This window comes from Erpetoichthys calabaricus, chromosome 9, assembly GCF_900747795.2.
Source record: "Erpetoichthys calabaricus chromosome 9, fErpCal1.3, whole genome shotgun sequence".
Classification (NCBI taxonomy): Eukaryota; Metazoa; Chordata; class Cladistia; order Polypteriformes; family Polypteridae; genus Erpetoichthys; species Erpetoichthys calabaricus.
In genome coordinates this window covers 15542875-15557681 of record NC_041402.2, presented here as the reverse complement: position 1 = coordinate 15557681, position 14807 = coordinate 15542875, and the positions used below count along the sequence as shown (strand labels likewise).

At 39.5% G+C, this 14807-nt stretch overlaps 1 protein-coding gene across 1 annotated transcript in view; it reads left to right on the top strand.

Annotated features, from left to right (window-relative positions):
• LOC114657378 (multiple epidermal growth factor-like domains protein 9) overlaps positions 1-14807 on the top strand; it is a 425007-nt gene that overhangs the window by 165234 nt on the left and 244966 nt on the right. Inside the window, exon 2 of the mRNA XM_028809164.2 lies at positions 2171-2366. Within this exon, the coding sequence (XP_028664997.1) occupies positions 2171-2366 (196 nt within the window). The remainder of the gene's footprint in view (positions 1-2170; positions 2367-14807) is intronic.

Below are 14807 nucleotides of genomic sequence, written 5' to 3'. Positions count from 1 at the left end.
CTCTGATGATCAAGCACTGACAATCACATGCGATTCATCTAATGGTCTGATGCTCTGGTGAATATGTGAGACCCTAACACAAGCTTTGCCGATCATGCTCAGTTCACCAAGGGGGACCACCCCACTCCTCCTTCTTAGAACTTCACGCTAAATTCACAGAAGTGGGGTGGGTGGCTGACAGACTGGCTTGTAAAAAACTGGGTCAAGACAACACAATGGTTGGTAAACACTGCTCTGGAAGAAATGCAGAACATAAAAGCTTAGTGCAAAAGAGTAAATGGAAAAAGGCGCAAACTGGTACACAAGAACAGGGCCCAGAACTGAACACACAATAGAATAATAATAAAACAGTAAAATAAAGAAATATCATCCCTGTGCCAGTGAATCTATTATAACTGGTTGGGGTGAAGGTGGGCATGGTGGGAGGAAGCATTATGTAGTCTGATGGCAAAAAAGCACCCCAGTAGCACAAAGTGGTGGAATGAGCCAGTGGCTAAATGTACTCCAGAACAATGCAGAGTATGGGTGGCATTGGTAAAGATGGCTCTGATATTTCTATCATTGTCCTTTCTGATGCTAAATTTAGGGCCAGTTCTGTAATACAGTTGGCTTTCTTGATCAGCTTATTCAGTAATCAGGCACCTCCGTAGTTACAAATAATATATATATATATATATATTGTGAAAGAATAGAGAGATCATAAAGGTTTGGGGCACCGAAGTGACTGCCATATATTCTGATGGAAAATAAACTGAAACAAAAAAAAGTCTTCTTCAGACGGTTCTCTTCACACTCTCCCAAGATGGCGACACTCATTGGAAGACCGGATACCAGAAGTGATGTCACTGGAGGTCAGTCCCTCGGTCATTCTCTCTGCAGATGGATATAGTAGAGAGGCCTTAGATGACAGCGCCAACCCCTGGTTCAGAGGGTAATTACTATCAAATGAGCCATAGGTTTGTCTCACAATCACACGGGTGTTACAAAAACATATATATATTTGCTGTTTATTTATATAATTTATAGTTATATAAGGACATTACTGCTCGACGACCTGAGAGAGCGACAAGGAGTGTAAGGAGCTAATAGCTGAGTGAGGTAGAGGGGGGGTAAGGTTATGTAGAGCTTTGTAGTTAACTTACAGGCTTCTGCCCAGTGATGTGCTGCCAATGAAAATAGTTCCAGTTATCCCAGAGCTGTTTTACCAGCATCCATAGGCCCCTGGGCAAAGAAGTGCACTGGGATCCAAGTTTTGATAGCAAAACAGAAACATACATAGGCATTAGAAACATTGTGGGCCCTTATGCTCCTGGGGTCCTCGGCCAGTGCTCATACATTAAGATGGCTCTGAGTTACCCCTCTCTGTGTTGGCAGCATGTACTTTTGTTGGTAACTCGGTTTCTTGTACAGTTGTTGCTTCTTCTTTTCAGGTTTAACATGACTGTTTAGCTTATTGCAGTCCAGCACAAGTAACATGCTGTATATACAATATGTATAATATATCCCTTGGGCCAAGTCATGTTATATGAAGTAGGTGAAAAAGGTTAACTACATACTCTATATAAAATGCTAAGGGTTGTGTCCATCTGTCATGTAGTTACTTGTGAACCACTGGAGCTAGAGCCTTTTTCTTGGTCTTAATTGAAAGCCTATGACGTAATACTAGCTGGTAAAGCAAAAAATGTGACTACCATCAACCTCCACGATATTATCAGTGTTTGCGTCTTCCTTACAGCCTCCTGCATAGGCAAACCGATCGAGGGGGTAACATGACAGGAGGAAAAAGAAGAGCAGTGACATCTGCTGAGCAGATTACGTGATAGGAAGAAAAATAATTACACTTCCGACATTTGCTGATTAGCATAATGCTGGTACAGTACTTGTGAACTATTAGAGCTTGAACCTTCATGTTGGAAGGACCAGAGGTCCACTTATTTCTTAATGTATAAATATTACCTGGCTGGCAATATCACATATACCTGCAATCAAGTCTTTGTGTGTTTGTTTAAAATCCAGTATTTGCTTTTGGCCAGTGCTTAATCAGGTTGGATAAAATTTTACGTTTGAGCAGATCAGGAAAATTCTATTTACAAGTGAACCATATAACAAGTGTGGCATAATTTGGATACTAAATCATCACATTCTTTTTTCTTTGTCTTTTCCCTTACAGAAGATGTATGCAACTGCAATAGTTCAGGGAGCACAAACCAGTGCAACGAGACGACAGGCCAGTGCGAGTGTCTCGAAGGATACGGTGGCCTGCACTGCACTGAATGCGATGATGGCTTTTTCTCAAATGAGACAAGTGATATCTGCTGGCCATGCCTCTGCGATACCACAGGAGCACTGGGTCCCATCTGTAACAGGTAAGACGCTGAATGAGCATTTCAGTGATTGATTTGGTTATTTATCTATGAAGTGTGTGTAACTGTACCACCTTCATGCCACCAATTTGGGTAGAGGAATGTATGTTCACTTTTGCTTAAATCCATTCATTATAATTGTGAATTTCCCCTTGGGATTAATACAGTATCTATCTATCTATCTATCTATCTATCTATCTATCTATCTATCTATCTATCTATCTATCTATCTATCTATCTATCTATCTATCTATCATATAGTGCCTTTCATATCTATCTATCTATCTATCTATCTATCTATCTATCTATCTATCTATCTATCTATCTATCTATCTATCTATCTATCTATCTGTCATATAGTGCCTTTCATATCTATCTATCTATCTATCTATCTATCTATCTATCTATCTATCTATCTATCTATCTATCTATCTATCTATCTATCTATCTATCTGTCATATAGTGCCTTTCATATCTATCTATCTATCTATCTATCTATCTATCTATCTATCTATCTATCTATCTATCTATCTATCTATCTATCTATCTATCAAGACATTGGCAGAGCCTGAGAGAAGGAGATATCTGAATGTATATGCAGGGTCTGCCAAATTTTTTACATTAGTCATAGAGTATATATGCAGTATATGTGGGTTTTATTTGTCTCATTTAATTTGATTAAACGAAAATTTGGGAAAGGGTTATAGAGAGAGGGCTTAGGGAAGATATTACCATAGGGAAAGAACAATTTGGTTTTATGTCAGGGAGAGGAACAAATGATGCAGTCTTTGCATTGAGACAGCTAATACAGAAGCTTTGAGAAAAACAGCAAGGACTGGGTATGTTGTTTATTGATTTGGAGAAGGTTTATGATGAAGGACCACGTCAAGAGGTCTGGAGGTACATGAGAGAAAAAGGAGGACCAGAGAAGTGTGTGAGGATTGTCCAGGATATGATCCCAGTTCAAGCAGATCTACACCCGGGATCTTGTTTAAATCCTTATCTCTTGATCTGGTTATGGATGTGTTGAATCGTGGGATAAAAGACCAGTACCCTGGTGCAGGCTTGTTGCTGATGACATTGTGTTGTGTAGCACCAGAAACGAGGAAGTTGGAAGAATGCAGAAGGGCTTTAGAAGATCCAGGGTTGAAGATAAACAGGAAGAGGGCAGAATATTTGAAGTTTAATGATGATTAAGATTCAGAAGTAAGACTGCAGGGAGAACTCTTGAAAAGAGTGGACATATTTAAATATGGTGGTAGCCCTAGGCACAAAACAAGATGCAGAGATAACCCACAGACTGGAGGTTGGATGGAACAATTGGAAGAAGGTATCAGGAATATTGAGTGATTGAAGATTCAAGGTAAGGGTTAAAGGTAAGGTGGCAGGACCAGCAATGTTGTTATGGAGCTGAGACATTGGCAGTAAAGGGAATGCAGGAGATGAAGTTGGATGCGGCACAAATGAGAGTTGAAATGGATGTGTGGAGCTGCAAGAAAGGACAGAATAAGAAATGAGACAATCAGAGGTACAGCAAAAGTGGGAAAGTAGAGGGAAGTAGATTGAAGTGGTATGAAGTGACAATGAATATGTGGGTAAAGGGGGATGAGAATGGAAGTACAGAGGAAGAGAAAGTGAGGGAGGCCAAAGTGGAGGTGGATGGATAAAGTCAAGGAAGATCTGAAGGAAAAGGGCTTGATTGGTGAGGAGGTGCAAGACTGAGCTGTATGGAGAAAGTTGATCAGACACATCGATGCCACATAGAAGTGGAAAAAGAGGAAATACATGATTAAATACATGTAGCAGGACATACTGCAAGATGCAAATGAAATGTCCTTTGAGCTTAATCAAAAATCTCCTAGAGTACTGCATGTGTTTTTTTTCACATTATATGAACATGACTTGTATGTTTCAGTACATGCTGTGATTGTGTTATATTTGTTTAAAATATGTTTATTTCTTTATTTGCCAAATGATTTTATTGAAAACTACTTATAGATCTGAAGTGCATGAATACAAATGTGAGAGAATCGTACAGATACCATATGTAGTTTTTGAATATTCCAAAAAAAGTCCTATCCAGTTTTTTTTTTAAAAATTGATAGGTGTACAGAATTAAAACAAATCGTATCCTAAATACTCAATGTGCGTGACTTCACATTCTGAAGAGCTATAATAGGGTGGAAAGTTAATCGCTGCCTAGACGTTGAAAAACCATTCTAATTGTAATAGGAAAGCTACTGTATGCCATGACTCTGCAGCCAGAGGTGTAATCCTTATCAATTAATCATACAAGTCAAGGCTGGTAAATATGCCATGATTATGAATTGTCTAGCAGCACAGAAAGGCATCCATAAGGTTTTGAATTTGATGCAGACACTTCGTAGTAGGCAATGGAGACAGTGGAGGGCGTTTATCTCCAGATGTTATGTTTAAGTCTGGAAGTCAGATGTGCTGCTGGATGATGCACATAAAGTTAAAACTCTGGGCTACGTCATGTCCAACCTATTTTAAATGCACAGGAGTATTACTTTAATGTTTCAGTCTCTTGTTTATTTCTGTCTGTACATTGTCAACTGTTTGATTTAGAGCCGATTCTTAACACTTAGGTGGAAATAGTGGTGGAGGAAAAAAGTGTAGAAGTAGTAGAATGTTGCTGGTGACCTGCTCCATTTAAGTAAGGTATAGCAGGTACTTTAGGGGCTGGTTCACGGGTGAGGGTTGTCATCGGGCGAGGGAGTTGCTGACTCCAGAAGAAATGTTGGGCTGTCCAGTTTAATTAACAAAACCGGTGCATGTTGGCGTAACACAATGTTGATAAAACAAGAAAATCAAAATAGCTTCTCGAGGCAAAGATTAAGTGGCTCTCTTTAGCAGGTGTGGACTTGGAGAAGCTCTGTCCTTCGCTCTGCTCGATACAAAATGTACCGGGCTTTATAAGACTTTGACTGGAAGGGATCGACTCACTTGCCCTCATAGGGCATTGTCTTGGTACTGTTGATGGAAAGAGGGGTGGCATTGTTAGTGTCGAAGTCATTTTACATACCTTAGATGCACCCGGATTGTGATCCTCTGATGTTCATGCATGACAGGGTAGACCAATGAGTCAATGCGGTTGCAACAGTTTTGCAGAAGTTCAGACCATGGTGATAATGAGGAAGGATCTAAATCCTCTTTAATTCTAGTGGTCAGAGAAAATTCCAGCCTTTTCTTTTGTTCGTTTTCAATTTTTTTTTACACATTAATTGAAATGTGGCCGTTTGCATTGCCAAAAAATGTTTTATCCTTTTTTTTTGTCTAGGGATAGGAGCATATCAGCCTGTTTGAGAGTCAGTTTTGTGTGAAGGCCGAGAACTCGGGGCATGTTGTTATAGCGACTTGCAATGTCTTTGATACTTTGGTAGGTTATTCATTATAGTAGAGTGTGAGTGAAACATACTATCAGGGATCGATTCATGGGGTGGTTGAATTAGGAGCCCCTGGTTTTTGTACATTTTCTTTGTCTCAGTTCAGGAATACACTCTGTGTCACGGCTAAGCGAACCTGGGACTTTTAGGTTATATGTCTTGATGACCAATAAAGGGAGGATTGCCCCGCTTGCTTCTGGGACAACTTCCTAGTGTGCCAAGTCAGGCTGGCACCTCACCCAGGCCCTGCTCCCATGTGCTTCTGGGTTGTTACTTAGGCTGAACCTTAGGGAGCACATAATTTATCACAGTCTACAAATTTGCTTTCTGGTGACGCTGCTTATTGCTGTCTGCTAGTAGTGAAACTGGGACTTTTGAATTGCTAATATAAGAAGTTAATAAAGATGTTTTCCATCTTGGCAAAGGGAGATCTCTCCCTGGTCTAGAGATGGGACATCTTCTTTAAATGTAGCAGCAGGCTTCCATGTTTGAAGTCCAGCGCCGCCTATGTTACAATCATGATCTCAAGTCCTTCTGTCTGTAGCGACTGTTGGCTGGAAGCTCCGTGTCTGGCTGGAATATTTTGGGTCTGTATACTAGTCCCAACAATTTGATCTGTCAGACATTATCTGTGTAGCTGTATGTTATTATGATATAACACATGCTTGTTAGTGCAGTTCAAAATTTAGCTGTGATTGTGAGCTTACTGGCAGTGGCTGGCTGGGTTTTCATGTAAAATGTTTTTCTGTATGCCTGGTGACCGTGCCACGTGAAGGAGTGTGTTATCTTGGCTTAAGATAACCGATTAGCTACCAAAATCCTTAACCATCAACCATGTTTGTCAGTAGCATGTCTCGTTCCATCATTGTGCACAATCTCTGTGTACTATTGATTAGTTTTTCTAGTGTTGTCAGTCTTTCTATGCCGTAAGTAAACAAGTTGCTTTTATATTTCAGCACAGCATTTCACAGTTTGCAACAAACTCGGATACTCTGAATTAAATATTCCCATAATGTTCTACGTTTAGCACACTTCAGTTTTGTTAAATATGTCTGTCCTACTTCAGGAGGTAAAGCACTCTGATATGTAGCTTAAATACTGTCCTCGTGTATCAATTTAAATGAAGAACTTATCTCAAAGTGAGTCTGTATTAGCTGTTGCAATTCAGCAATCAGGTTGAATTTCCAAATGCAAACTTGCAGTAAATTAATCTTACAATGGATAAGATTAGTTGTAACGTAGTCAAGCAATGATCATTCGCAGCCCTAGCTATCTTCTCAAATTATGATTAAGTGCCTGAAACTGTAATGTGCTTCATTTAACATTTAATTAGACATTAGAAGTATGTAGAAATCTGTGATTTTTATAAATAATTAATTCTTTTTCATGAGTGTGTGCTGCAGTATATTGTTAGCTATGACTTGTCCTGGTCACTGGCAAAAGCAAATGGGCGCTCATTCTTATTCTTATTCTTATTCATACCATTTGTTCATTTCCATAAACTACGATTGTCATGCAATTTCAGTGCTGCATAATGAATGAAGTTGTAGAGAGCAACCAAGAATTTTTATTCATGGCAAGATTTTAGGTTTAATTCCACAACAGTTGAAGAGAGGGATGCATTAAATGGCAAGACAAAAAGAAAGTGACAGAGAGAGAGGGGGAGAGAAGTGACCTTCAAAAGCCCATAGACCCCTAAGGTTTGTGTTTCTGCAATGGAGCTTCATCGTAATCTTCTGAGGTGACTTGACCTCTTACCATAATGTGCCACATCTTTCAGCAAGTGTGTGTGGGGGTGTTGCCACAAAAAGACAGGAATATTTTAATTGGCTATGAAGTGCTATAAATGTATTTGCAGAGAATGGCAAGAGCACCAGTTCAGAGTAGCTGTGCAGATCAGCTTTCCAGATGACGAAAGAGAGGACCATAATCCTTTCGTGTTTTTTTTTTTTTTTTTTTTAATGAAGACCAAGGAAAGGCACAACAGCTGTCTTCAGAGCTTCAAAGCAGATGACTCGAGCTATTCAAGTAGAATTCAAGAGTTCAAGCAAACGGATGAACTGCAAAAGTCAGGCTTGACGTAATTCTAAAAGGAGTCGATAAATGGAGGCCGCTTGCGTAAGCGCACAAGAAGGTAACAGAGTGATCCGAGAAGCTCCAGCTTCAAGTGGCACCCGTATAAAACAGTAATTCAGCATCTTTTTGAGCCAACGTAATTCAGTTCTCAGGTGTAAGGAACTGGAGTCTGTCCTGGAAGCACTGGGTGCATTGATGGAAGACTTAACCCTGAACCTGACACCAGACCATGGCAAGGCAAACGTGCACATACACCCTCCATTTACTTCGATTTCACCAGTTCAGAATTGCCAGTAAACCTCAAAATGAAGTACCTGGGCACCAAACCTATACAGGTACAAGGGAGTAGGTACGAACTCCACAAAGACAGTGAACACAGCGCCAAGAAGCTGCCCCTATGAATAGCGTCCAAAACTGATCCAGTTTGTAAAACAACACATATTCCCCCAAAATATTAAAATCTATTTCTGTCGTGGGCCTCAGTTCCAAATTTTAGTTAAAGTCAGAGATAAATAGACAAATTTCTAGGCTTTCATAAGGCATTATTAGCAGACATCGGCCATTTTTAAAGCACATGTGTCATTACACAGGATGCGTGCATATTGCACTTGATGCACATTTTCAATCCTGTCATTGTAGAGTTATGACGTTTGATTCTGACTCTTGAGAAAATAGACACCTCATTCTTTACAAAATTTCTCCTATATAATGGAGGACCCTGTCCTTGGGTCCCAATCTGGGTGGTTTGTTGTGTGGTGGGTGTAGCACCAGTGTGCCTTCTCCCAACTCACCCTATCCTTGGGCCCCTGTTCTGTCTGCTTTCTAGGAAAATGGTTTTTAAACTGGGCAGGCTGTGTCAGTCCTACTTGGTTGAAGTTCTTTTTTTAAAAAAAAAAAAAAAAAAAGTTACACAATTGTCATTAAATTTCCTAATGTAGTTTTTAAATAAACATAACTGAACATTCTGCATTCTGCATTCTGTTCTGCATTTGTTGCATGAAAGTAGTTCTGTGAAACTGTAGATAAGGACTAGTGCTGCTGGTGTGTTACATGAGCAGCTGTCAGGTGCTACACAAGGAAAACCCAAATTTAAATATAAAAAGGGTGGGTGGCCTTAATGAGGACCGTTAGTTAAACACTGTCCGGGCCCGAGTCTCCAGGCTAGACTACATTTCAGTTGTACTGCTCTAAGTGCTCCTGCAGTTGCCCCCATCTCTCACTCAGTCGACCTTGGTCTACTGTTCCCTGTTCATCACCCGTGCCAATTCATGCCTGTGGGGTCCGGGGTAACCACGCCCTTTCGCTCACCCCCTCTTTGAGCCGATTAATGCCAGATGGATTTTTGTGAAAGAAAGCATAGAAACAGATGAGGTCTTGCATTTTGAAACCCTGCACAAGCAATCTGAAAAGCGTCTCCCATAATCTTACAGGATTTTTAGTTTTGGTAAACTTGCTTGCTGGATCATCATTTTCAGAGCACTTTTAGAAATTGGCAGACAAGTGCATACAGTAAGGAAGAAAGACGAATGTTAACAATTATATCAACGTACATGTATCTGACAGTTCCTTTTAGTGTTATTAATATGAATTAACAGTGGAAATCTTTGTTCCAGACAGAGTCGCCAATATTTGGCAATCTTTGTCCTTCCTTAAAGAAAGAAATGCAGGAATAGACAGAGGGTCAAAGCAGAGCTGCGCTGCCATTTACATTGACTTGGAACCATTTGTGAGTTATTTTTCTCCTTTTTTGACCACAAGTTGTATTTAACTTAATGAGTTATTTTTCTCTTTCTTTTGATCTTTTTACTTTTTAAATGTAAAGTATTTAAATTTTAGGCTGCTTTTAATTGTTTTTACATGGAAAATAATCATTAAAAAACATTTGGCACATGAAAGGAAAATTAAAAAACATAAGAGCCACACAGAAGTATGTGAATTTCCCCTTGGGATTAATAAAGTATCTATCTATCTATCTATCTATCTATCTATCTATCTATCTATCTATCTATCTATCTATCTATCTATCTATCTATCTATCTATCTATCTATCTATCTATCTATCTATCTATCTATCTGTCTGTCTGTCTGTCTGTCTGTCTGTCTGTCTGTCTGTCTGTCTGTCTGTCTGTCTGTCTGTCTGTCTGTCTGTCCTTGTTAAAATTCTAATTTGAAATATTAGGGAGGTGGAGATTAAAGAAATACCACGTTTAGTTCTGCATAACGAGCAGCCATACCGCCTGCCCTTCAGAACAGGCAGTTCACCTGAAGTTAAGCATATCTGGACTCGGCTAGTTCTTGGGTGGGAAACCATCTAGAAACAGCTTAGGATGACATTGGTGAGGCCATCAGTGGGTGCTTTACTTGTGGTCTTTGTATGAATCTCAATGTCTCAGTGCAGTGATGGGGACACCGTCATTAATATGAGACGTAAAACCGAGGTCCTGACTCTCTGTGGCCATAAAACATCCCTGGGCATCCTTTGTAAATAGCAGGGTGCTTTGCAATTTCCTGGCTAAATTGTCCACCAAAGCCTGTTATTTCTGGACCCCTAATCATCTCCTGACCCTAACTGGCTAACCATTTCTCTGATCCCTTCACCACCTAATAACTAATGTGTGGTGAGCATACTGATGTAGAATGGCAGCCGTTGCATCATCCAGGTGAATCCTGCACATTGGTGGTGGCTGAAGTGGTTTCCCTTTCATTATGTAAAGCACTCTGAGTACTGAGAAAAGTGCTATATAAATATAATGTCTTCTTCTACTTATAGTAAGTGTCCAGTACTTAACAATTTAAGATAGAAAAACATTAGTACTTCAAAACATTTGAGTTCCTGGAGGTGATATGTTAAGGTAAAAGATTGAGAACCCCCGGCCTAGAGATATCACATGACGTTTTTTGCATCAATAGTCTGATGTAGTTTTCTTTTGAATAATAGTTCTACTGTTATCTAAAATCATGCCATGTGAATAGTGTTAACAGAATCCAAGATCATGCCCAGCTTTGCTGTATTGGGTTAATATTAGTGGGCAACCAGGTGGTACAACCTCAGCCTAACAAAAATTAGGTCACACTGTGACGAGATGTTAAAGGTCCATCTTTATATGCCCAGTGGGGAGATGGTCAATATTCCCATTGACTAGCACAGTGTTGTTGTCAAGAGCTGTATTTTGAGTATTTGTGGCCTTTCTGTCACCTTAGAGTAGTTCTATCATTCTCCTCTGACCTTTCTCATTAATAAGGCATTTTCACTCACAGAACTGCCACTCGCTCAATCCCAGCAAGTCAGCTGTTTCTTAGATGCTAAAACCACCACATCTGACACCAACTAGGTCATTCAGCCCAACAGAGCTCTCCAGTCCTGTCCGTTTAATTCTTCCAAAATAACATAACGTCAAGTTTTAAAGGTCCCTAAAGTCCTAATGTCTACCAGACTGCTTGAGACTGTGTTGGGTTCCCTACTGAAATAACTACTACATAAATAATAATTAATGCTGGGATAATACTCGTTTCTTGCATGTTGTCGAGTGTTCATGTATATCACAGATCCTTAATCCTTAATTACCAGTGATCCTGGGTGGTAATCTATTCCATATGGGGGAAGTCGTAGTCTATCTGCATAATCTATAGCAGCCAGATGTTTATAGTTGAACATCTGCAGTCTCGTGTCTGCCCTCATGCTGGATACATGTAAGGATATTTGAAATGCTGTTAAGATTATGGAAAAATAGCATCATCAGTATTTTCAAGCATGAAATGTGAGCTGTAATGTGTGAGTCTGTGCGTGTGTGAATATATAATATATATATATGTATTATTCTGTTCTCTGCTTCAGATGTGGAAATGTGAGCCAAATGTGTACTGTGTGGATAGCAGCAAGATGTCCCTTTTATGTATTTCTGTTAAAAGGAAGTCCAGTTTCTTTAATTTCTATTTGCTTTCTGATTTGTTTTTAGTTAGTACTATCATGTTGAAGGTCAGTTTTTATATGTAGGCTGTGGACACATAAGAGGAAGTGTAACTGTTTTTGATGGCAACTTGAGTATTTTAGAAAGTGATGTTGGACAAGCTTTTAGATGTGGGGAGAATTGGTCTTTAAGAGTAACGAGACTTAACTTGCTTTATTATATTTATAAAATGTTTAAATTGAACTGCAGAGTGCATTGCTTCTTCTGGGGGTAAACGTTAACATTATTCAAAGTTATTGTCTGTTTTTACCTGCATTTTTATTACTCTTTAATATTGTTTTTTGTATCAGTATACTGCTGCTGGAGTATGTGAATTTCCCCTTGGGATTAATAAAGTATCTATCTATCTATCTATCTATCTATCTATCTATCTATCTATCTATCTATCTATCTATCTATCTATCTATCTATCTATCTATCTATCTATCTATCTATTATATAGTGCCTTATCTATCTATCTATCTATCTATCTATCTATCTATCTATCTATCTATCTATCTATCTATCTATCTATCTATCTATCTATCTATCTATCTATCTATCTATCTATCTATCTAATAGATAATCTATTTATACCACAGGAGGTCTGAGCGCAAATTCTGGTCCCAGGACTGTCCTTGTTGAGTTTGCACGTCATCCCCAGACCTGGCGGGGTGTTGCTTCGAGTCCTTGGGTTTTCCTTCCACATCACAAAGACATGCCAGCTAGGTTAACTGGGGAATGCAGAGCATGGGTGGCAAGTTTCTCCCTTGCCTCCATTTTTGTTCAAATATTCTCCAACTCCCTGTGACCCTGAATTGGATTACACGGGTGTGAGAGTATTATGTTATGAAACAGTGATTGAAACTGATTGATTGATGAATAAATAAATTTTAACCACTGTGTCACAACGTCCACATTTAGAGGAGTGTTGTAGTGTTGTCGTCCTTCTTGAAGTTTCTCCCATCTCTACACAAGCTATTTGAAACTCGACCATAGTGACCATCCGGTTCCTGGTCAGCTCTCTTACCAAAGCTCTTCTCCCCATAATTGCTCTGCTCTAGGAAGAGTCATGGTTGTTCTAAGCGTCAAGGGGAGCCATCAATGCTGCAGAATTTTTTTATGTACCCTTCCCCAAATCTGTGCCCCAACACAATCCTGTCTCTCTAGCTCTGCAGGCAGTTCCTTTGACCTTATGGCTTGTTTTTTGCTCTATATAAATTGAACATTCTATGGACAGATATGTGCCATATTTCAAGTGTTAATGCAAAAGGTCTGAATATTTGTGTCAATGTGATATTTCAGGTTTTTATTTTTAATACGTTTCCAAAAATTCCTAAAATCCCTACTTCACGTTGTCATTCCCCAACGTCTTACTGTCTACTACACTACTTGGTCACTTACCCCAAGTGTCTGTCATTCGTTGTGAGAAGAAAAACTTCCCGTTTGTGTGAAATTTCCCCTTAACAAGTTTCCAACTGTTTCCACGTGTTCCTGATGAAGTCATTTTAAAATACATACAGTATGTATATGTATAGAATACAAGTATATGTAATTTCATTTATCGCTTTGTTGACCCTGAAACAATAGAGAAGAGAATGGTGCCAGCCAGAAGCAGCAGTCTTCAGTTACATGTTTTCTGAAATACCCCACCTATCCGGTGTCTCTCTCATGTTGTTCAAATTGAATGAATGAATGAGTGTCATTTGCCAGCTGTCTTGTCCTGGTGCAGTAGCCGTTCTAATCTAATTGATGAACTCCCAAAAGATGGCAAACATGCTTTGACATTGCTCAGCAGTTATGTAACAGCAGCCGTGGATAAGTTATGTCATCCAAGTTATTCCTGGGCTTATGGAGTTTACAGGAAGTGCTGGCCTCTCTTCCAACTTGAGGCCACCCTGCTCAGATCTGTCTTTTCCCACCCCGAGAGACATGAGCGGTTCTTCCAGTTAGTAGTCTGGCGAACCGCCAATTCTTTTTATGCTACAAGCCAAGCCAAGACAAGTCGAGTGTTGTGGAAAGAGATGCAGTGCCAGGAGTAGAGCCCCGAATGTCATCTCAGGATTGTTTGTTACATGGAGTTCATCACGAGAAAGAGCAGCTGGAACAGAATAATCTTGGAAAGATGTCCCCAAAGTTGTTGGCAGACATGTTTTAACCATGACCTTTTAGCTTAGTTGTAAATCATATACCGACTTAAGGTTTTATCTTTGCTTCTTAATAGTTTCAGCATTTAGGGTTTTGTACATTTTACTTAAACCATGCAGGGGTGGTCCAGAGTGGTCACTTTGAAAAACATCTTCTTCTTCTTTCTTTATTTTTAAGCATAGGGGAATGAGTGCAGGGGTGTAAGTCGATGCCCATTTGCCTCTCTGAGCCATAATGAACCGTGTCTTCAGGAAACATGGAGGTGGAGGGTGAGATCAGGTCCATTGATACCACCCTAACTCAAATTATACAGTATATTGTTCTGTCAGCAAGCCTTTACCTAATCTAAGAAGCCTGAAGGTTGCATTTAGATGGCCATTGTGCTGTAGTGAATGTGAGATGACCATTGTGTTGTGGTAACTCGGACTTCTGATCTGTGATGCCTTCTAGTGACATCTACGACTTACCCAAATTTTCAGTGAGTGGATTCTTGCCCCTAACTCCTACCCCACCCCTACACATTAGAATGTACCGCAGGCTCCGTTATGTTTGTCTCTATGAACTGACATACTCTACAAGGTCCACTCGTGGTTTGTGAGCCTCCCACACATCACTTTTTTTATTTGGGCTTAGGTATTGTATACTGTGCTGTTTTTTTTAATTTTTATTTTAAGTGATAATATTTCAGTGTTCTTGTAAAATCCTGTTCTACCTACAGATTTATTCACAACTTTTAATGCAAAACCTGAACATACAACACCCGTCAGTTAGCTAGTTTGCACTACGTCTGCCTCTTAATAATAATAATACATTTTATTTATATAGTGCCTTTCCCATGCTCAAGGCACTTCACAGAGTTTAAGAAA